General features: G+C 44.2%; 1 protein-coding gene across 1 annotated transcript in view; it reads right to left on the bottom strand.

The window, feature by feature from the left end:
• Positions 1-13670: 13670 nt before the first annotated feature.
• The window catches only part of Ercc6l2 (ERCC excision repair 6 like 2), an 81748-nt gene continuing 70737 nt past the window's right edge, over positions 13671-24681 (bottom strand). Inside the window, exons 18-19 of the mRNA XM_057787870.1 lie at positions 18986-19155; positions 13671-15216 (exon numbers count right to left, since the gene is read on the bottom strand). Coding sequence (XP_057643853.1) covers positions 14271-15216; positions 18986-19155 — 1116 coding nt within the window. The 3' untranslated portion in view covers positions 13671-14270. The remainder of the gene's footprint in view (positions 15217-18985; positions 19156-24681) is intronic.

Here is a 24681-nt window from a genome sequence, read left to right as displayed (position 1 = left end):
CCTGCCTAAGGCACCTGATTGGTCTAATAAAAAGCAGAACAGTCAATAGTTAGGCAGGAGAGGGATAGGACGGACTGGTGGGCAGGGAGAGTAAGTAGGAGGAGGAATCTAGGCTAGGAGAGGAAGCGGGAAACACCTGGGGTCATCCATGTAGGTGGCCGCCAGCCAGTCAGCCACGAAAAAGCAGGAGAAGTAGGACATGCAGAATGAAAGGTAAAAAACCCTAAGGCAAAACAAAGATGACGAGAAATAGGCTAAATTAAGTTATAAGCGCTAGTGGGACAAGCATGAGAAAAGGATGAGCACTCATAACTAATAATACATCTCCGTGTCTCTATCTGGGAGCTGCTTGGGTGGCCAAAGAGAAAGACTGCTGCAGGCAAACATTCTTTAATTTCAGTTCTACCAGACACCTAGAATCATGCAATTCTTTTTTTTTTAAGATTTTATTTATTTATTTATTTATTTATTTATTAATTAATTTATAAGTGTTCTATCTGCACTTACCCCTGCAGGCCAGAAGAGGGTATCAGGTCTCATTATAGATGGTTGTGTGCCACCATGTGGCTTCTGGGAATTGAACTCAGGACCTCTAGAAGAGCAACCTGTGATCCTAACCTCTGTGCCATGTCTCTAGCCTGAATGATGCAATTCTTGCAGACAGAAAGCAGAATGATGGCTGCCATGGGTTGGAGGAAAAGAATGAGAGAGGCACTTAGCAGCTGCTTTTGCAAAAGAAATCTATCTCCTCATCCTCAGAGCACGACTAAAAGCAGAATCTTTCATCCTTGGTCCCTCCACTGTTATTTTGTGTCTACTCTCTGGCTAAAAAGCACAGAGAAAAATTACTGTCCTTAACCTTTCCTCCTGAGTGACTCTGAATTCCAGAAAAGCCTTACAGCAAGCACTGAGTCCTCTCTAGGAGGACTCTTATATGTGGATACTATTCTCTTATATGTGTATATGAGCTGTTTAGTCTTTGATAAGCAGGCTACAATCCATGTAACCACAGAGGTTAGGTATAGAGCAAGGGACGGGGTGGGGGGACAGATAGATCTCATTAGGAAACACAATAGATAGTTTTGATGAATGGGAAGGATACTGAGATGAGAGGATCAAGTGGAGGTGGAAGGAAGCAGGCAAGAGAAGAAATATGGGGAGAGACAGCTAGAATTAATGATCGTTTGAGGGGCACCATAGAAACTTAATACAGTAGGAGCTTCCTAAAGTATATAAATATGAAGGTGATCACTAAATAATGAGAGACCTAGAGCCCCAACTGGACATCTCTTGTCACCAAATCAAGCTTCCAGTACTGGGGTTGGGCTACATCTAATTGAGTTGTTGTTCAAAGGGGTCCCACAGGAACCCCCAAATAACTCAGGCTGTTCCCAAGACTATAGGTTGCTCTCCACAAGATGACATCAGGGCCCTATTGATTCAGACAACGCCTACACAGCTCATTGAACACGGAGAAGCTGAACTGGTGCCAATAGAGCCTTCACCCCATGGGCTTTGTCACAGCAAGGCACTATGAATGCCACCTAAGGAGAAACATAGCCGGGCGGTGGTGGCGCACGCCTTTAATCCCAGCACTCGGGAGGCAGAGGCAGGCGGATCTCTGTGAGTTTGAGACCAGCCTGGTCTACAAGAGCTAGTTCCAGGACAGGCTCCAAAACCACAGAGAAACCCTGTCTCGAAAAACCAAAAAAAAAAAAAAAAAAAAAAAAAAAAAGGAGAAACATAAACCCAACCCCACCATAAACACTTGGATCTACAATGGTGCCACACCTGCAAGATTTGCTAGTGCAAGGGTAGCACAAAGCTTGTGTGGCTAACCAATCAGTACAGTATCTGGTTAGACTTAAGGCTTGCTCCTCAAGATGGAACCCATGCCTGACACTGCTTGGGTGACCAAGAACCTGAGACTAGATACCTGAGACCTATGGTAAAACCAAACACTACTGTTCTAAGACAAAACAAAACAAAAAAGCAGAAATAAAATGACTGCTAATGACATTCTGCTATACTCATTGGTCAGCGCCTTGCTGGCATCAATAGAGAAGCTTCCTCTGGCAGCAGATGAGAACAAATACAAAGACCCACAGCAGACATTGTGCAAAGAGTAAGAGACCTTGGAACATTCAATCTTAAATGGGATGTCGCCATCAAGTCCCTCCCCTCAGGGCTCAGGGAACCCTAGGAAAAGGAGGATCCCACAAATAGACCCAATGTCGAGGCTCCTGATTGGTGCACAGTCAGCAACTGACAAGTCATCCCTGGTATAGGGTGAAGCAAGGTGTACGAGGTAGAAAGAGCAGGATTCAACCACTGAGTCCTCATAGTGATCTTTCTATTGTAAAAGAAAAAAATCCATTTACTTCTGAGGATTTCATACACGTGTACAATGGAATATGATCACACCTATCCTCCTTCCACTTCCCCTACCCTCCCTCCATGATCACACCTACCCTCCTTCCACTTCCCCTTCCATATGATCACACTTACCCTCCCTCCACTTTCCCTACCCTCCTTCCACTTCCCCTTCCCTATGATCACACCTACCCTCCCTCCACTTCCTCTTTCCATATGATCACACCTACCCTCCCTCCACTTACCCTTCCTCATGATCACATCTACCCTCCCTCCACTTCCCCTTCCCTATGATCACACCTACCCTCCCTCCACTTCCTTTTCCCTATGATCACACCTACCCTTCATTTACCCCTCCAACTTCTTCATGTCTCCATTGCGATCCCTCCCAACCTCATGTCTTTTCTCCCCGCCTAAATCTCCCATTAGGTTCAGTTTAGTTACTGTTGCCCACATGTGAATGGTGTAGAAGCGGGGGCATCCCCTGGAGCATGGGAAACCTACCAGCTGTCACATTCTTAGGAAAGAATGATTCTCCCTCTAGCAACTATTAAAATATCTTTAACAAAACCTCCAACTCGGCTTCACTGTGCCAGTGAGTGTCGGAGTTCTTTTCAAAACAAAAGCTGCAAATTCTGGTTTGTCTGAGTTGAGGTCCCTAAATGTTTAGGGTGTGGAGGGCAGCAATGTTGAGTTGTACCCACTCCCTCGGTGCTGACATTACCTTCTGGCAATGTAGCAACCCAGACTATTGCTACCCAAACCACACAGAGGCCTGTAGTAATGCTATGTTTTCCCTTAGAGCACCCGTCCCTTCTAGGAACTAAATCCCTTTGCTTCCCAGGATGGTCTGAATCTCAGTTGAGATTCAGAACTGAATCCCTATGGTAGCATTCAGCATTAAAAGACCTTTTTACCTGAAATACAACTGTGCCTGTCTATCTATCCTGGAACAGATTGAGTTAATTTAAAACATACTGGAGTTCCTGGGCCAGACAGTGAACTGCAGGTTCAGTGAAAGATTTGTCTAAAAATATGGTGTATCCTGTTAAAGGAAGGTACTTGACATGGGCCTCTAGGTCTCCACACCCATATGCATACATGTAGAAATGCACCTGCCTATACATGTAAACACATACAATGCACACAAATCACACACACACACACACACACACACACACACTGAAGATGCTCGACAAGTAGAAAGATTCATTGTTGACATCCTTAAGTCAGCTGGGAGTCCTGAGAACTGAAGCTCTGACCTACATAGAGGAGTGGAGCTGTTCCCAGACTATTAAGTGAACGGCAGAGTTGAAGGGACCCAGAGTTAGGGGAAGACAATAGCACGTTAGAGAGGAGCAGAACTGTGTTCTGGCTACACAGAGGTTCCCTCTGGCTCTGCCATCCCCAGGCTCTTGGTTTGAAGTTGCTGCAAGGATCAGTCCTTCTGTGTTTAGCTAGCTCTGGAGTATGACATTAGCGACAGACAAAAGAGACTCCCAGAGGACAACTATCAAAGCAGATGGACTGTGTTTGTATAAAAACACAAACAAACCTACCAGGGAGATCAATGGTGGGAGATAAACTCTTAGGATTCCAGGCAAAGATAAACAAGCCACAGCACAGCCAGACCTTCCTAAAGTTCACAGGAGATGAAGAGGGGCTGTCTCTGCCACAGATGCTATAAGGAGAGGGGAGGCTGCGGACAGCAACCAGGCACAAGCAGCAGCTTCTGTTATAGTCGCTCAGTCCCCGAGCCCTGTGTCCCTGTATGCTCTCTACTCCTGCTTCTGCTTCCCCAAGTGAATCTCTCTCTCTCTCTCTCTCTCTCTCTCTCTCTCTCTCTCTCTCTCTCTCTCTCTCTCTCTCTCTCTCTCTCTCTGTAGTTCCCAGTCACTGGATGGATACCCATGAGTTTAATTTTTCTCATCATCCATCATATTGTATTCTGATAGTTCCCCAAAATAGGACTTAATTGTGTGCGTGCGAAGAGAGAGAGAGAGAGAGAGAGAGAGAGAGAGAGAGAGAGGAGAGAAGAGAGAGAGACTTGCATTCTGATAGCATGGACTCAGGGTGGTCCACCTTCCTCTCCTGATGTGAGCCCACATCAGGCCTAGCTGATGACACTGTGGAGTGGAGGCAGGCAGTAGGTCTCCAGGGATGATGGAAACAAAAGGGTCCAGAGATCTTCACAGCGACTCTTTATTTACAAACAAATTGTGAACACACAAGCAAGCTGGACCCAGGCCTCGGGGCTGGCACGAGGCCTGCCTATCTCTTGGATCCTTGAGCTTGGGAGCCTCAGCTTTATAGCATTTGGAAAGCCACTTGATTGGAGTAGGCTGATGTTGATGCTGGGAAGTTATTTTTTCCTGGATTTGAGCCCTCGTTTGCTTATTGGGAAAGAGACAGCATTTATCCTGGCTGAGCATCAACAGCAGATAAAACATTTTGCTTCCTCTGGAAGCTGCCAGGCACTCAGCATATAGGGCTCTGGGTGCCTTGGTGTGTGAGCAGCAATCAGCCAACCTCAGCCTTGTGCACTCAGAGCATGCAATTCTATCTGGACATGCCATATCTAGTCTGTCTCTTTGCTTGTGAATGGTCTCTTCCCATGACTCGGCGACCTCAGGGGCATTGTTTGGATGATTGCTGGTTTGTCTCAGGTATTTAGAACTGTGCCTTGGTCTGGGGATGTAGCTCAGTTGCTAGAATGCTTACCCACCATGCTTACCATGAAGCTGTGGGCTCCCTCTGTAACACCACATGAATCATGCATGGTGGTGCATGCCTGTAATCCCAGCATGCAGGAGGTGGAGGCAGATCAGAGCTTCAAGACCATCCTCAGCTACACAGTAAGTGTAAGGCCAGCCTGGGCCACATCACACAGCAAAATAGATAGGTAGGTAGATAGATGATAGATAGATAGATAGATAGATAGATAGATAGATAGATAGATAGATAGATGATAGACAGACAGACAGACAGACAGACAGACAGACAGAACCTGGAAGCAACCTAAATGCCCCTTGACTGAAGAATGGATAAGGAAAATGTGGTACATTTACATAATGGAGCACTACACAGCAGAAAAAAATAATGACATCTTGAAATTTGAGGGTAAATGGATCGAGCTAGAAAACATCATATTGAGTGAGGTAACCCAGAAAGACAAATATCATATGTACTCACTCATAAGTGACTTTTAGACATAGTAAAGAAAAGCAGCCTACAGTTTACAATCCTAGAAAACCTAGACAATAAAGAGGATCCTAAGAGAGACATACATGGATCTAATATACATGGGAAATAGAAAAAGACAAGATCTTCTGAGTAAATTGGGAGCATGAGGACCACGGGAGAGGGTAAAATGGGAGGGGAGAGGTAGGGAGGGAAGCAGAGAAAAATATATAGCTCAATAAAAACTATTTAAAAAAGAATTTAAAAAGTGGGTCTTCCTACTTAAAATGATTTAATTAAGAAAAAGATCCCTCACAAGTGTGTCCAGCCATTTGAGCTTCAGTCAATTCCAGAAGCAGTCAAGGTGACATCCACAACTACCACAGGTGGCAGGGAATGGGAAAAGAACAGACACAGGTACAGAAAAGCTGGGGCCTGGTGGGTTTACACACTCTGATGGAGCTGCACCAACTACCACAATAACCCAAACCTCAGTGTGTTTATTATGTACAGCACAGGGGGAAGAATTAGCCAGCTTTGGTAGGAGTTCTCTGTAGCCAGCAGTCTCAGGCTCTAGTCATTTCAGCTGGGAAAGCTTCAGTTGGGTTTTTTACACTCTGTCAACATCCACATCCAGACCGGAAGAAGGCTTTGCCCATTCCAAGCCTGACCTGTATGGGGAAGGCTTTGCCATTCCCATTGGGTCCTTGACGTGTTGTATCCTGTCAACAATACACATTACTCAGGGCTTCATCTGCTCTTTGCACATTCACTAGAGACTTCCTAGGCTCCCTGTACTGGTGTAGGGTGTGTGTGTGTGTGTGTGTGTGTGTGTGTTTGAGAGAGAGAGAGAGAGAGAGAGAGCGCTCTGGTATGTATTTAGTGTGATTAAAGGCATATGGTATGTGTGTACCTAGTGTATGGTGTGTGATGTGCTCACCTAGTATTTGTACCTGGTGTATGATGTGTGTAGCTGATATATGGTGTATGCACCTGGTGTATGATATGTGTACATGGTATGAGGTGCATGCACCTGGTGTGTGGTGTGTATGGCAGGTATGGTAAAAAGGAATACACTGTGTGTACATGTGGTGTATGGCGTATGCTGTCTGTGCTAACAGCAAATGAAAGTACACCTGCAGGATGTCAAGGAGTTAGCTGAGGCTGAGCGGTAGCTCCCCACTTGCTGGTGGTGGTAGGTGTCTGTAGTGGCATTTCAATTGTATTTTAATAAATAAAGACTGCCCGAGGATCTGAGAGTAAAAGAGTGCCACTGGTCAGCCTTACAGACCAGGCTATGGTAACACACACGTTTAATCCCAGTAGCCACAATGACAGGCACCTTTAATCCCAGTAGCCACAATGACACACAACTTTAATCACAGTAGCCATAAAGACAGGCACCTTTAATCCTGGTAGTCACACTAGTTGCCATAGAAACTGGGCAGTGCTTGTCTTTAATGATGATGGTGCACGCCTTTAATCTCAGCCCTTGAGAAGATTATAAAACGTTAGGAGACAGCTCTCAACACGCAGTCTCATTCTGAGATTACTGCAGGCAGGATCGCCATTTCAGACTGAGGTAGGGGTAAGAGTCAGTGGTCAGAGTTGGGCTGGAATTTGAGCTCTAGGATTCGGAACCCAAACCTAGATACTTGGGTTCAGGAGAAAAACTAACGCTCCCAGCTCCTATCTACCTCAGCTTAGCTTCCATGTAAAGATGGAAAATACACAGAGAATCTGGATACTGTATGTTATTGTGTTGTCTCTGAATTGTTTCACTGCTGAGGAAGAAGCAACAGCTGCTGAAAGACATTTGATTATTAATGCTGCTGGATTAATCCAACCTACATATTTTGAAAATGCCTTGACTTCAAAATTTAAGTCAAAAGATATGTTACTTTGGAGAAGAGGATTTGCTTTTGTTTCCATGGGAAATGAGAGTCTCTGGATTCATCTTGGTTAATAAAAAGAAGATTTGATCAAGGAATACCCCCTGAAAAATATGTTCCACTGGGAACAGATGCCCCAAATGATCTAACACTTTAGAGTACATTTTTTTGCAGTTTCCTCTGAGTTCTAAATCCAGAACAGCTTCAAGATTGCTGGCTGAGATGATCCAGCCTCACAGAATACTCCAGTAAGGACTTGACCATAATCCTATTTTTTTTGGGTCCCCCATAAGATTATAAGCACCTCTAATTAGTAGAAAGTAGCTTAGAAAACTATGCTCATATTCCCCCAAAATGGATTATGAATGTTTGTTTTTATTTAATGCGTTGGTAACAAGTTGTTATGGATAATGGTCAGAAAAAAAGCTAAACAAAGGAAATTAGATTCAAGGTTCTTGTTTTGAAAAAAAAAAAAAAGGGCTGGGTGGTGGTGGCATACACCTTTAATCCCAGCACTTGGAGGCAGAAGCAGGTGGGTCTCTGTGAGTTCAAAGTCAGCCTGGTCTACAGAGTGAGTTCCAGGATTGGCTCCATAGCTACTGAGAAACCCTGTCTTGAAAAACCAAAAAATAAACAAACAAATAAAGAAAGAAAGAGAAAGGAAAGAAAAAAAGAAAGGAAAAGAGGGATATAAATGTGATAAGATAGAAAGGTGGATTATTGAATCTGCTTTTTAAAAAGCAACTATTAGTTTTAAATGTTTTACATTGGTTTTACTTTTGCATATTGTATCTAAATTTTGTATATTGATACAAATTTGAGATTACTTTTGTTAAAACATATTGTACATATATTTTTAATCTTGTTTAAATTTTTGTACCTATACAGATCACTTAACAATGTAATGCAAATTTCTATTTCTTGAAAATTATTATTATCAACTGTTTAGGATAATAAAGAAATAAAGGTTAGTAGTTAATCACTTAGTACAATAGAACTCGTAGTCATACTAGGATTGTTTTCAAGGTCAAACAAAGATATAAGTTAGATGGATAAGTCATCTTCAAACACTTCAGAGATCTATAGAATATGGCATTTAAAATGCTTTAATAATCTAGGTTCTTTTTTGTGACAATGAGACATGTCTGCTCCTGCAGCAGCAATCTACTTCAGAGAAGATAATGGACATGGAAGAAACTCCATGGAGTTTACTTTCTTTGTAGCAAAAATAAACCACTGGGCAAAAAAAATGCCGCTGCCTTGACTGCTGACATTATGTTGTCCTAATTGGACAAGCAGGAGGACACAGAGTATCCTGCTTCACAGAAAAGCCTGTCACATATGCTAGGCCTGAAGGCTGAAGACGGATGCCCCGATGGTACCCAGGAAGTTGGTTTGGGTGACTGTCCAGGCAGCCAGCTGTTTCTGTGATTACTCATGGTTTTTGGAAGTCACTTGCCTGTATCTCCTGCTTACTCAGTTCCTATTTCCTTCTTGGGTCTCTGAGGGAGTTGAGGATTTGATAGCTATAGTTCTAGTTTTCCAGACGCAGAAAGCAAATTATGATAGAAAGTCAATTAGGGAGAAAACTTTGAACCAACCTAGATAGGATAGATGTGAAATCTTTTCTTTGAGTTTGTCAAACGCAAATGGTCTAGGCATTGTAGATATATTTATTGCCTGTATATATCGTATATGTGCATTGTACTTTTTGTAGAGTTTTCTCATATTAGTTATAGTCTTCTTCTTTATTTTAAACAAAAAGGGGAAATGTAGTGGCATTTCAATTGTATTTTAATCAACAAAGACTGCCTGATGATCCGAGAGTAAAACAGTCCCACTGGCCAGCCTTACAGACCAGGTTATTGTAACACACACCTTTAATCTCAATAGCCATAATGACATGCACCTTTAATCCTAGTAACCACACTAGTTGCCATAGAAACTGGGCAGTGCATGCCTTTAATCCTAGCCCAAAAGAGGATTATAAAATGGGAGGAAACAGATCTCAACAAACAGTCTCATTCTGAGATCACTGGAGAGAGGATTGCCATTTCAGACTGAGGTCGAGGTAAGAGACAGTGGCTAGCTGTTCTGCTTTTCAGATCTTCAGATTGAACCCCAATTTCTGACCCTGAGTTTTTATTAATCGTGCATCAGGTGTCCTTCTGTGCAGAGGACATCCAGAACCACTGGCCCACAGGCTGGCCTCCCACAGTCCATTCTCCCACTGTGGTCCTCTATGCCATTAACAAGGCTTCACCTCATACTCTCCACTGTGCAGTTGGCACTCGACCCAGACTTGTTCCTGGGTAGGGGCTCTGCCAACTGGGTCCGAGTTGTTGGCTGAGCAGGTGGCAGGAAGGAACTTGCTCCACACTGTAGCTGTCACTTCCCCTGGAGCAACCCCACACTACAGGTGGCTTCTGATAGTCTAGTTTGTTTTCTGAACACAAGCTACCTGGGGAACTGTTCTCTGTTACCAGGGAGAGCCTGTGGTCACTTCCAATTGCTCTGAGTGGCTGCTTCTGGACCTCGGAGGTTGTTACTACAGAGCACTGTATCTGAATCTTTTGCTGTGCTATGTCCTCATGTGGTCCCTCTGTTGAGGCCTGTCTACTCCACTTGTCTTAGGGTTTCTATTGCTGTGAAGAGACACCATAACCACGGCAGCTCTTGTAAGGGAAACCATTTAACTGGGGTGGCTCGCTTACAGTTCAGAAGTTCAGCCTGTTATGACCATGGTGGGACAGGGCAGCGTGTAGGCGGACGCAGCTGGTCTGTGTGTTACACCCAGCAAAGCTGGGGCAGCTCTCAAAGCTAAGTCCTCTCTCGTTGTAAGAAGCTGCTTGTTTGTTTTCTTGGCTGCCCGGACTCCCAAAATAATCACACAGAAACTATATTAATTAAATCACTGCTTGGTCAATTACTTAAGCGTATTGCTAGCTAGCTCTTACCTCTAGAATTAACCCATCTCCATTATTTTATATTTTACCATGAGGCTCGTGGCCTATTGGCAAGGTTTCACAGTGTCTGTGTCTACTGCTCGCTCCACATGCAATGCAGCCTGGAGGCATAGTTGGAAGTCACCAGTGTCTTTCTGGTCCCCATGTGGGGACTGGCTGCTGGGAAACTAGACAGGGGTAGCAGTGCCAGGGTGGGGTGAGGCTCAGTGCTCCCTTTGAAATGCAGGTTTCACACAGAAAGCACTAAAACATAGCTGGACAGGAAAGCGGGCTTACAATCATGTGGCTCGCTCTCAAGAAAGCCCTACTGATTAGCTGGACTTAGTGACACAGTCCTATAACCTCTGACGATAGGAGGACCAAGAATTCAAGGTCATTCTCACTTACATCACGAGTTTGAGGCCGACCTGGGATACATGAGATCCTCTCAAATTAAAAAAAAAAACCTACCAGAATGATAAGGAATGGCAGTATGATATAGTACTTGCCTCCAGAAGGAAACTAAGTCTTTGTCCTATTATGGATCTATACAGGAAAAGGAATTAAAATTTCAGAAAGCTGCTTAAAGTCACATATGCTAGCCCAAGCACAAAGCATTATAGGTAATCGGCCAGTGCGCAGAAACAGGATCAGCTAGCAAATCAAGGACTCCTGCTCACTGCCATCCCAGAGTCTCTGCTTCAAGCCACAGGAGATGGGTGGGGGTCAGGCTGGTGCAGAGTCCTTCCTTTTTAACTCTTAGGCAGAAAAACAGGGCCAGAGACCCAGTAATATGTTTTGGGGGGTTGGAGTGGGGTGTGAGGAGGGCTAGAAAGGGCCTGTTGTTGATTCCAGATTTCCCAGCCACAATTTTAAGACAGGAATCCCCCTCCTCCCAGGACAATGGAAACCAGGACTCTTGCACAAGCAAGGGCAGGGTCAGAGCCTGGCAGTCGGGATCTAAGGCAGGGTATGGAGGGTTCTGAAGAGCTTGCCTTGGAAGGAGGGAAAGAAGAGTCTCTCCATCTATCCTATATCTCATGGACACTGCCAATCAAGCTGTTGCCGATTCAGGGCTGTGTGGCTTCCGTGCCTCAGTTTCTTCCTCAATAAAACAGATAACACCTGCTCAGGAAAGCTGCCGGGCAGATTAAACATGAGAATCACTTGAAATGTTAAACAAACGACACAGTAAATGCTCAATAGATGTGAACTGATGTACTTATTCCCCAGCCCAATCCCTTTAACTCGATCTAACAGAGGAAACGAGAGGTTTACTGCAGCCAAGGTCCCTGTGTTTCAACAGGCTTTGGGGATGCGGTGTGGAAAATGGATTAGAGAGGGAGGAGGCTGGAGCCTGGGAACCCAGGGAGAAGTCTGCAGGCATCCAGATGGGAGGTGGAGGGACGGAAACTCGAGGTTCTTGGCAGTGGGATTCAGGAAATATTTCAGAGACATTCTCTCCAGGACGTGATAACAGGTTGGGAATGGAGGTTTGGCAGAAGGCGCTGGCTTTGAGGGAAGCATGAAGGTGGGAGGGCAGGGAAGGCAGCAGCAGGACTCGTCCTAGGGGGTGTGTGGCCTAGGACTGGAGGCCCAGCCAGTGCGGGCGTGCACAGGCTGGGGAGTGCTTCTAGACGTGGGGGGTCGCTTCCCGGGGCAGCTGGCCGGGGAAGCTAGGTGGAGTACGCCAAGGTGCTAAGTCTGACTTCCTCCCCAGCGGGCCTGCCGTGTGTTTGCGGGGCGTGCCTGGCCGAGTCCCCAGTGGGCTCGCTAACACTGAGCCTGGAATCAGCCAGATTCATCCTGCCAGCTTCCCATTTCCTTCCTTGCTCGGCAGCTCTGTCTAGGTGTTTGCAGGAAGGGCGGTGCCTCCGGCCAGCGGCTTCAACTCTAAAATCAGTAGAGTGATTCAGACAGCAGAAATCGCCGCCTCTGGCCTCCAGGGGGCGGGAGCTCTCCACCTGAGGTCCACTCACCCAGCCCACTGCGCCAAGCGGCGCCCCCGCCCGGGTTCCCCACCTGCTCCTAATGGACCTCCGCTTGGACCCTCGACTGGCCACACGCACTAGGTGACCATCCCTACCCTCCTGCCAGATTATTATGGGGGACCCCACAGGATCACAGACGTGCAGCTCCCTGCTTTGAGGCGCAGGCTCTTCAAGCTCCCTGCCCTCCCAAAGCTGGACCATCCACGGCTTCATGCTGTGAGGGATGCAGGATGCCTGCCCAGCTTGCAGTTGGTGGTAGATAACAAGCTTCCCAATGGCTTGAGCTCCAGAGTTTTCCGTAGCTGCCTCCAGATTAGCCTTTCTTCTCTTTTAAGGCAGTGTGTGCGTGTGTGCTCAGGCTTTGTGGGAGTTGCCACCCACAGAAGTGCTCATTTGTGGTCCACAGGGTCTGCAGTTTTCCTGAAGTGTGGGGCCAAGCTCAGTTGGCTGTGTCCATCCTGCTGCAGGCTGAAAAGGAAAAGCCCCAGAGTTGTGCCATGCCCAGTTTGGGAAGGTCAGCCACCTTCTGAGTGGCAGGCCTCCATACCTGGGCGATCCCTGGGTGTGTGTCAACAACTCTTAGTTTGACTAATCCAAAGCCTGCTCCCCTCCTTGCTCCCTGGGGAGTGGTGGAGGAGGGGCACCAGGGGCTGGAGAAGCCTTTGGGAGCCTGTTTCTTGTTTCTGTTAGTGGGTGTACAGCCCTTACCGGGGGCTGGTTTCTGTCCATGCAAACACAACACTTAACTCACCCACCCCCAGCCAAGGATGAATGATCATGGCCCTGGATCACAGATTCAAGTTACCTCAAGCACTGTGTTCCAGCACTGCAACAGGTTCAAGAGGTTCTTACAGCAAAGGAAAAAAGAAAGTAATAAGTTTAAAATGCTCCAGCGTAGGGGGAATCTGGAGAGCCTGCTATTTTTCTGACTGGATAGCTCCTTGCATCAGTCCTGCAGACTTGGCTGAACGTGGGCAGGCACCAGCCCCACACCCTCAGTGTGCCAGTCACAACCCAGGGGCTATGCGGACCTCCCTGCCTTCACGTATAGGTGTCACCTACACAGCCAAGCACCAATCACAGACCACAGTAGCTGAGAAAAAGCCACCAAGTAAACAAATCCAACAATGAGAACATTTCAGAGTGTGCATACCACATATATTAAGTTCACTGAAAGGGGTTTCAATTAAAATCAAACGTCTGTTCACTTCCTTCTACTTAAATACAAAGTTAAAATACAAAGCTCTGCTTATATTTACTAGATCACAGTAATGTGAGAGGTTAAGGCGTTGGTGCTCTGGACAATGGTAACAATCCCACTACTTTAGTGTCACAGCTCACAAATTTATGCATGACTCGGAGCAGTTATACCATTTTAACATAATACCATATATCCATTCCTAATTACAATTCTTATCTAAAATAATTCAATAGTACTAGCACATGATTCCAAGGAAGGAAAATAATAACTTCCCAAAGTAGAAGGCTATGTCAACCTGGCTCAATCCTGGTATCTTTCATATGAGGAGTGGGCAAACACTGGGCAAATCACTCAGGTGAGGTCACAGAACCACACAGGAGGAGAGCGTCCAAGATTTCATTTAATAACATGATAATATGATATAGGCACATTTGTTCCAAAGATCAAATCAGGGGCAGGAGATGCAGCTGGAGTTGCCCTGAGTGCTTGGTGTATATGAAGTCCTGGACTTGATCCCCAGCACTGTATAAATTGGGAGATTAATTATTAAACATATACATATATGTTAGGGAAAGAAAACCCAGGGTAACATTTTAGGCTGTTGTAAACAACTGTTCAGGACTCCACTACAGTACCACAAACGCTCACACAGCTCACTGATCCACTAACTTAACGGCACACCCAAGTTCTACTCTCTCTCTGTGCTGGCTACGCTTTCGTCATCCTCCGAGTTAAACGTCTTCCACAAAAACTTCTCATTTGCTTTCCAAAGGGGAGCTTCCAGTTCATCTTTCCTTTTGGAGGCTGTGGAGCGGGGAGCCTTGGTACATAGAGTCTCTATCACTGCCAAGTCAGTGAGTTTGCTAAGACTGTCATCATTCTGCTCATTCAAGATGTCCCAGAAATCTTTGGGTCTCTGCTTTGCTTTTGTCACAGATCCTGAAAGAACGTTCTTTGGCAGCTGTGTGGGACCCTCCCCGCAGCTTTTAAAGAGGTCATTAAGAATAGAGGTGTCACCGAGTAAGCCTTCCACAGGAGCGTTTTCTGACGCTGGGTTTTCTACCCTGCTGTTCCCCAGCTTGAGAAGTGATCTGTCTCTGGAACTGCACGCCCCTGGGGAATTCTCTCGCTCTGCCTCTAAGGCTCCAGGCTTGCTGTTTGGACAGAAGAGTGTCATGCTGTTCCCGGGTGTGTGGTCATTTCTCTCACTGTCGCTCTCCTGAGTAAAGCTGACAGACGATTTCTTAATTTTTGTATCACTAGAAAATATCTCTTCTCCATGGGAACCATGATTTTGAAATCTGGTTGACTTTCCTTTACACAGTTTTGGGTTGTAAGCTTGAGACATTTTGTTGGTGGGATCATTGCGTGACCGAGTGTTATCATTTGAGCGCCGTTCTTTTAAAAGAGATTCTTTTCCTTTGGATTTATTCTTGACCCTCTCCCCCTCCTTGTGGACAGATTTGGTCGACTCTGGGGCAGAACTCACGAAGAACCCCTTTACCTCTGGGTGCCGGAGGCTGTAGAAGACCCTCAGCAGTTGCAGTCGCTCCTCAGACGCGGCGCTGGTTACCTGTCTAGCAAACTCCTGTACAGACGACTTGTAGTGAGAGGCCATTTCTTCAAACTGCTTTCTAAAGATTGGATAGACAGAGCCAGGAGTTACTATTTTGTATTACATTTACAATTTATTTTGAAAGAGCTAATCAGAAAGCTGTTGAGATGGCCCAGCAGGTACAAGTGAGGAGGACCTGCATTCAGTCAGAACACATGCAAGGGTGGAATGAGAGAGCCAACTCCAGACCGCTGTCCTCTGGTCTCCACATGCTCTGTGGCGCGTGTGCCTGAGCTTGCACACTGCAGCGGAGTTAAGGACTTTTAATGTGCTTGTCAGCAGTGACAGGAAACGTAAAGACAGAACAATGCACCTTGCCCTTTGGAATATTAGCTTAATCCCATCCTAGGAGAATGTGCCTCTTCCCTAATGCTACCAGAAATGGTCTTTTACCTTATTAAATCATCAGCTTTTTCCGCGACTCTGATTTATACTATTATGTATTTCCTGGGAATTATGAGAACCCAGCAGGCTAACCCTCCAGTTAGTCAATTTATGACTGACATGAGAATCATCATTAAATACTCTGTATTTGAGAATCTATACTGCATTCAAGTCTCAGAATAATACTGTTAAAGAATGGCTTTGATAAATGGAAAATTCTGAAAAAAAATTCCCTTTCCCCCTTCTTTCAAAAGTATAGAATTTCACAGGGCTTTTGGTTGAGCTTTAAAGAAAGCCTTATAAATGTAGTCTGGTGTGGGAGGTCCTTCTGTCTGTGTTACTTTTCTTGGTTAATGAATAAAGAAAACTGCCTTGGCTCCTTGATAGGGCACAACTTAGGTAGGCGGGAAAGATGGAACTGAATGCTGGGAGAAAGATGGGCGGAGTCAGAGACGCCATGGATCTGCCACCAGAGTCAGCCGCAGAACCTTGCCGGTAAGCCACAACCATGTGGCGACACACACATTAGTGGAAATGGGTTAAATCAAGAAGTAAGAGTTAGCCAATAAGAAGGTAGAGCTAATGGGCCAAGCAGTGATTTAATTAATATGGTTTCTGTGTGGTTATTTCAGGGCTAAGCTAGCCGGGGCGGCTGGGAGCTAACAATCATCCCCCTCCTCCTACAGTAGCCCCACAACCCCACCCCCAATTGATTCAACCTGTGCAGACAGCTAATCTTGGAAGCCAGAGCCCATTTTTACTGAGCATGGTGGTGTGTACACCTACATACATGCCTAGTACTCAAGAGACAAGAGGATGGAAAATTTGAGGCAGTATGGGCTACATAGGGTGACTCTATCTTAAAAACAAACAAACAACCCCCCCAAACCAAATAAACAAAGTAAGATGTTATTTGAAGACACAAAGTGCCTTCCTAGAGTAAGATGATAACAAACACTTCTCTATGTACACACACAAATGGGCTTTCTGGTACCCTGGTAAAGTGGAGGCAGAAAAATTATTTAGGTTCCTTGAGCCATAGACTGCTGCTTTCCACAGTGAGGATTTAAAATCTAAATTGTGCCTATCCCCTAAACTACACTGAAGTTCAATGTGACAGCACTGGCTAAAGGACCCATAGGATCAAAGTAAAGTCAAGGGTGGGGCATGGAAGAGAATAGGAACTAGCACAAGGTGTTTTCAAAAGATCCCAGTTTTGAGCCAGGCTTGGTAACATATGCTTGTGATCTTAACACTCTGGATGTGGAGGCAGGAGGATTGAGTTCTTGATCGACCTCAGCTATATGGTAAGTTTGGAGCCAGCCTGTCTCATCTCCCTCCCCACTGAAAAAAAAATAAGGTACAGCGTATGGCTTTGCTGATGCTGCATTTGGGGCCTAAGTTGGGAAACTTAAGTATCTGTAAATTTTTCTTCAGATAAAAACCAAAGCCAATTATGCAGCACATGTTAAAGGCTCCACAGTTTTAGAGTTGTATTTCACTTCACACAACCGGTCTTTGATGGGGTTAAAGACTAGTAGATAATCATAGTTACTTTTCTCTCATGACTTAGCCAAGTTATTTATAATACAGGACTTAGACTCCTTAAAATAAAATAATTATCATTTAGCATATGTTTATTGCTTAATATTATTTATGCTGGTTGTAATTCTAATTTTTATACTTGATATCTGTTCTTATTGTATATAGTTTTATATTGGGTTGGGAATTCTCTTATTTAGACAAAAAGAGGAGGTGTTGGGAAACTCTTTTAGCCAATGGCCTTTGAGAAGCTGGACCAGGTTGGGCATGGCCTTGGGTACTAAAAAACGTGCACACTTGCGCTCTCTCTCTCTCTCTCTCTCTCTGCTGCTGGATTCAGTTCCTGTTCCCTGCTCACACTCAGAACTGTAATCTATAAGTTCCCCCTAAATAAAGAACCCTTTATTATTCTCAATTCTGAGCTAGTGTGGGACTACCTTATTCGTGTTCACCTACACAAATCCATTTCCAGGACCTAGTAAATGTTTTTACTTTTATTTATAAGGATTTAGTGACCAAGAGGGTTTTAAGTGATGTCTTCTATTTATCTAAGACTTGGTGACACCTCTGTCTAGCAGATGCCAAAGCAACCTGAAAGCACGCATGCCCTCACCTAGGACTCTGGGTGGGTCGTCCCTGGAAGTAGTGCTGCTTCAACACTATTTAGCCCATGGAACCTTGAGTGAATTATGCACATGGCTGCACAGAAGGATTATTTTTTGCCTTCCAACTCATTTTCCTAATTCTGGGACTTCAACAGAATTTTTTCTAAGAATTCAATGAAAATGGAAGGTGTAATTAGGAACACAAGCTACCCACTTTTGTGAGAAAAAAAAAAAGTAGTAGAGTTGCTTTAGGAAAAGAGAAAAGGAAAAAAAACCAGCGAGGAGTCATCTGGAAGTTACGACGGCTAACGTTCCAAAGCATGTCTACTCTTGGGAAGGAGCTGGACCATATCTGCTATCACCATGTCACTGCCTTTGCTCTCTGAGGGTTGGAAGTGTTGAAAGGCCATCACGTGGCTGCTACAAGACACTGTCTTGACTCTGACTGACTATGATGGCAGCAGGAAGGGTGGGGTGTCCAGACAGGTCATGGCTTTCTAGTATTACTCCTTACCTTTCACCTAGCAGGAGACATTTCCTCTGTGGGCTGTGAGCAACGAAGGGACAAGAGGAAACCACCGCTGTCCTTCCCTCCTCTGAACACACTGCTATAGGGACCCATGTTTCTTTAACGACTAGGGAAATACAGTCACCCTCTAGAAGAATAACTGACCACAATGAAAAGGCACATCCTGCAGGAATCACTGCAGCAAGCCTGCCTGGCAGGGCGAGGTGTGGCCTCATGCCAGCTCTATGGGTTACTGTGGGGCTTGCTGCTCCTTTCCTGGGAGCTCAGAGACCAACTCTGAGCGAGAGCTGGTATCATTTCCTCTGTCCAGAGGCCCCGTGGACCAGGCTTAGGGGGCCACCTCACCAACTCTTGATGCCATTCTTGGTAACATTAACACTTGCGTGTGTAGCTCCCACTGAACTCCTGGCTTACTCATTTCTTCACTGACCCTGGAGATGGCCTCATTTCCATGTCAGTCCCTACTACATCTCTGTAATCCCAGAACTTAGCAAGTTAAGGCATGAGATTCCTAACACCAGTCTGAACTATGCATAGCAAACTCCAGGCCAGTCTGAGCTACTTAGTGAGAGCCTATCTCAAAAGCATTTTTTTTTTTTTTTGACATAGAAAAGTCCTGATTTTCTGAAATTTGGATGTGAGGTATGTTTTTACATTCTATACTTTATGATGAAGCTATACATCTTCTGAGAACTGGCGTGAGTCTAGAGTTACCATAGATAACATACCTGCGGATTCCTTTTGGTGTTTCTCCAATGATGAAGGTAGTCTGGTTAGTACGGTAGACATCTTTCTTTTTCTGGCTCACAGGATGGGATACACACAGAGGAGAGGAAATGATTCCATCACTTGGGGTCTCATCTTTCTCTGAGTGTGCGTTCACCTTATTTTTGTATGTCTGTAAAAAAGGAAATAAAAACTAAGCCTGAAAAAATAGTTTTGGATTAACAAGACAAAGAACATCACACTTGTCCCAGATACTCTTTACAGTAAAGCAGATCACATTATTCAACTGGAGCAACTGTTGGAGGATATTAGTCTAGACCTTTAAAAGGACAGAGTATGGGAAAACTCTCTGCTGTCAAGGATGTGGATGGACTGACACACAGGCTGACAGCCATTATCTAAGGATAATAACCAATGATTAAATAATGAAGGTTCAGAATTGGTCTATCTAGGCAAGGTGTGGTTGTCCACACCTCTAATCTCAGCAATTTGGAGGCAGAGGTAGGTAGATCAGGCAGGGATTCAAGTCATTCTGAAGAACACAGGGACTACCAGGCCAGCCTGAGCTAAAGAGACCTAATCTCAAAAAATAAAAGAGGACTAGAGATCACTTGCATGCAGCCCTGATAACCAGATCCCACAAGGAGAAAAACAACATCTGGAGATCAGTTGTCCCCTATGCATGTTATAGCACAGACATGTGCCTCCCTTGTAAACAAAAAACATTTAAAAATAAAACCAATAAAGTCTACCTCATTTATTTGTTTTTTGTAAAAGTTATGAAGCAATTTTTGTTTAATTTTATATAAGCACATTAAATAGAAAAAGGAACCATTATGTAGCAAAAAGGGAAACCAATTTCATAAGTCCTCTGTTAGGCTGAAGAATATTAAGTATTTTAAAAATATCATCAATCAGGTAGTGGTGGCACATGCCTTTAATCCCAGCACTCGGGAGGCAGAGGCAGGCAGATCTCTGTGAGTTTGAGGCCAACCTGGTCTACACAGAAAGACCCTGTCTCAAAAACAAACAAAATTACTTCTCCACATTGTCTACAGCTTGTACGTTATAAATAAAACCAAAGTTACTTTATAATAATTTTATGGGCTGTTCTTTAATGTTAGGAAAAGATATTATATGCTTCTAATCTCAATGGCAACTGTGGCCAGGTATAAAGTTCTACTCCATTCCAAAAATAAAAATAATAGAAACAAATCTACAACAACAAAAACATACTTAAGTTCCAAGGTAAGAAAACCAAACTTTCTAGCTTCCAAAAGCAAAGAAACGACATAGCAAGAGTGCCCAGCAGGCCACAGGTTAGTATTCTAGAACATGGTCCACAGGAGATGTGGAGCTGGGAGATGGACATGATTTAACTCCTTGAAAGAAAACGACAACAACAACAACAACAACAAACAAACTAGGAAGATAGTTTCACTGGCAAAATGCTTACTGCGCAAGCATGGCGATCCGTTTGGGGGCTGGCTAGATGACTTGATGGGGAGAGGCTTGCTGCAAAGCCTGAAAACCTAAGCTCAATTCCCAGAAAATACAGGTGGATAGAGAAAAATCAACGTCTGGAGTCACTCTCTCACCACTATTGCACTAACACAAGCACACTAACTAAAGAGTGTTAGTACTTCTACTAATGATAAAGGGTCCGAGTTTAACCTTAGGACTCACTGAAGCTGGGTGCAGTGGGGGAACACTTGTGATCCCGACGCTGGGGAAGAGGCAGGAGGATCCTAGGGTTCACTGTCCCAAGGAAGACAAGACACATTTGTGCACATACATGTACCCACCTGCATACTAGAAACACACGGAGCAGCAATAGCAGGAGCATCAGCGGTAAATGTTTGTCCAAAACAATCAGTGCCTTAGTTCCCCAGCACTCCCCTCCCCACAGGAAGGTTAGACAAGCCTAAACTGGTACACAGAACAAAAAGTAGGGCCTAGCTTCATCCTTCTTACCCTAGACAGAAAGAACTGTTTGTGGGAACTCCCTTAGTGGTTCTTTCTAAAAGGCCCACTTGGGCGTAGTATCTAGAAAGAACCGCTAGAGATGAACAGAACGGCCAGTGGGTGACAATTGGAGAATTTTGTACATTCTGTTTGGTAAGAAAAGCTATGCTGAAAACTGGCCAAGAACCAGTGAAAACTAGAGTCCAATGAGGTTCAAATACCAAAACAGTATAAGAAGGCTTCCTGAATCAAAAGAAGGCTTATGATTCGGTTGGAAAAGAAATTAAGAGAGTCCTAAAGAACACTAAAAGCCCAGCATTGTTAAGCCACAGGTACAGCCAAGATGTGAATTCTATTGCAGAATGACAGGGATCAGGCAATCTGAAGGACACTTTCAATTATCTTATCGGGAAGATTTAAAAAAGAGAAAGAAAACCCCAGCATAGCACCGTATAATGACACTCGAGACAGTGCCAAATACAAACTTTAAGAAACAGATGTAAGGTAAAATAGAAACAATACATGGGCTAGACAGCAAGCACAGGCCTGCAACGAGGCTGATAAACTAGGATAATAAAATAACTCAGAATTTAGTGTAGGTACTGAGAGAAGAGAGGGAAAGCATATTCAGAAATGCAAAAAAAAAAAAAAAGAATTCAGAAAATGGAGAGGGAATACAACCATAGGGCAAAGAATTAGAGAAACAAAACTTCAAACTAAAAAAGGGGAGAGCATCTTTACTAGGAACAAAGACAATAAATATCTCCCTTCAGATCATAGATAAGGGAATATTCTAAAATCTGCTGGAGTGAGAGATGGTAGAAAAGAACTGGCGAATGTAAGACTTCTAACTAGTGCCAGCAGAACAAAACGGTAACCCCTTCAGTGTCGTACAAGGCCAAGCCACCTATAATCACACACAGGTCAAACTACAGCTTGACAACTGCCCAAGCCAGGCACTGTAGGGCACGCCTGTACCCAGCTACTTCACGACTGTCTGGTCAATGTCTAGCTGGACAAAATAAAGAGAGCTGATCTCAAAAACACAGGAAATTTCAAATATAAAAAGATGGTTGATAATACTGTAGTATTTTTTCCTTGATGGTGTGCTGGCTAGTTTTATGTCAACTTGGATACAAGTTAGACACGAGAGAGGAGGGAGCCTCAAATGAGAAAAATGCCTCAATCAGAGCAGGCTACAGGCAGGCCTGTAAGGCATTTTCTAGTTAGTGGTTGACATGGGTGGGACCACCCTTGGGCAGGTGGTTGTGGGTTCTATAATGAAGCAGGCTGAGCAAGACACTGGAAACAAGCCAATAAGCAGAACCCTTCCATGGCTTCTGCATCAGTTTCTGCCCTGTTTGAGTTTCCTGTTCTGGTTTTCTTCAATGGTGGACTACAATGTAGAAGTGTAAGCCAAATAAACCCTTTCCTCCCCAACTTGCCTTTCGGTCACGGTGTTTCATCACAGCAATAGGAATCCTAAGACGGAGGGAACCCAAATGGGAACAAAATGGCCCATGTTCACAAGACAGGTAGCGAGTGCATTTTGACTCCATGGATATTCTAAGTACTTCTTATGTTCCCATTACTATGCATCTGAGACACAAACACACACTGAAGCCATATCACCCATGATATAAGAGGTAAGACCATTTAAAAACTACTTAGCCCCTTGGTTTCCTTGCACAACATGTATATCTTAACTTACTTTCACATACCCCCCCCCGCCCCCCACCCCCCTGCTTAAAGCAACTGTATGCAAACCATCTCTAATGAAGATAAGCAGACATTTCAGAAGCTATGATGGTGCACAGGAACAAACCGTGTCAGGCAGACAGGTGCGACCGCAGCTCTGCCGACAGCAGTCAGGAATACTGGAAGCTGTTTCGTTAAGGCCATCAGGTTTTTAAATCGCCTGAAAACATCATCATTGAAGAGAAAAAAAAATACTTATCTTTAAGATAAATCCAAAAGAGATGTTATGTATGCATTTCTATCAGAACAAGATGAGGGTTATAAGTAACAGATTCTAAATCCCCAGAGATGACTGTTCACTATTTTAAGAGATGGGAATGCTAATGTGAACATAAGGAGAATAAACAGGAGAGCAGCTGGACCTACCAAGAACTCCCCTTCCTGCTACACTGTGATTTCTGAAGCCATGGAGAGACAGTCTGGGCAATGGCTCTTTTCAATTGTTTATGTGATTGCTCTTTCTGACATTACAAAGCTCACATTTTATACACATTTAAAGAATCAGTTTTATAAATCCTTCAAGAATTCAGCCTCTGCAACCAAAGATACTGGATAAATAGGTCATTAGATTTTCTGACATATTACACAATTTAAAACCAGATTCTTAAAAGGAGAAAATTCATTTTCCCCCCCTCACATGAATTCTACATCTTATTTTTTTTTAAAAAGACATGACTTCAAATTGCTATTTTAGTAGATAATTTTACTACTTTATTGAAATTAGGTTGTAAGCCATAAATTTGTATTTAGCCCAACTGTATTAAGATTTCAGGAATGTTTGTGCTGTCACATTTATACTGAATTATAAGTATGGAATGGAGGTAGTGGATTACATTCTGATTGCTGTATAACAAGTTACCATGGTATTATTGGCTTGAAACAACATAAACTCCTGACCTTACATTTTTGTAGGTATGTCTGACACGGGTCTCACTGGGCTAAAATCAAAGTGCTGGCAGAGTTATGTTCCTTTTCGGAGGCTCTAGGGGACAATTCATTTCCATACTTCACCAACTCCCAGATGCAGAACACAGTCCTTGTCTTCCTGTAACACTTCTTTCGGGGTCACACCACCCTGTGCATACAGCCAGGGAGGGTACTGCTGGTAAGAAGGAATGTGACTCTCCTAAGTCCAGCCAGATACTCAGGGCAAAGGATCCTGGCCAGATGGGTAGTAAGTATCCTTTAATGGCATCCATCCAGTTAATTCAACAAGACCACCTGAATTGCACCTATAATCTTAGTTCTCTGCTGTCAGGTAAGATAACATACTAATGAGTTCCAGAGATTAGCCATGGGCAAGAATTTCAGTGACTCTGGGATTTTTTTCTTACTAAGGGTCCTTTGCTAGAGTTCCCTGGCCCTATGAAGGTTCTAGGGACAACAGAAAAAGGTACTTTTGAACCTTCTGAAGCTGCATTTGCAGGGTGTGTATGTGAGCATCCACACAATTCTCAGACAGAAAAGCCTAGAGCTTTTTCTCATTGTATTAAGGCATATGTGAGCACAAAGAATTATGAACTGCTGGTTTACATGGCAGCTCTATTTATGTAGTTTTTAAAAATTGGTTTTTAAAAATAATGTCCATATTAATTTATAAATATCTTGGTGTTTTTGTTACAGAGGAGGTTTTCACTGTTTTATCTTAAAGCCGTACAGCTAACTCTTTACAACAGCTGAGACGGGCAATTAATGCCAAAGTGAAGCGTAGCACACTGACAATGTGCAGCCAGGACAGGACAGTTCACGATCAGGTATGCTATGGAGTCTGACAGCGAGGTGACACTAAGTCCCTAAAGAAAAGTGGATGAGGAATCTAAAAAGCAATCCTGTGTCTTTTAACATCAGGACAGAGGGTGAAGTTGCTCTTGTGGCTCAAGGCATCAAGCTAAAAGCACCTTTCTTTTCCCAGAGAGCAGGACTGGCAACAACCGGATAACTGGGTAGGAACTGGAAGGAAAGCTTTGAAACTACA

This window comes from Chionomys nivalis, chromosome 13, assembly GCF_950005125.1.
Source record: "Chionomys nivalis chromosome 13, mChiNiv1.1, whole genome shotgun sequence".
Lineage (NCBI taxonomy): Eukaryota > Metazoa > Chordata > Mammalia > Rodentia > Cricetidae > Chionomys > Chionomys nivalis.
Note: the sequence above shows the minus strand (reverse complement) of the source record. Positions and strands in the feature narration are given on the sequence as shown.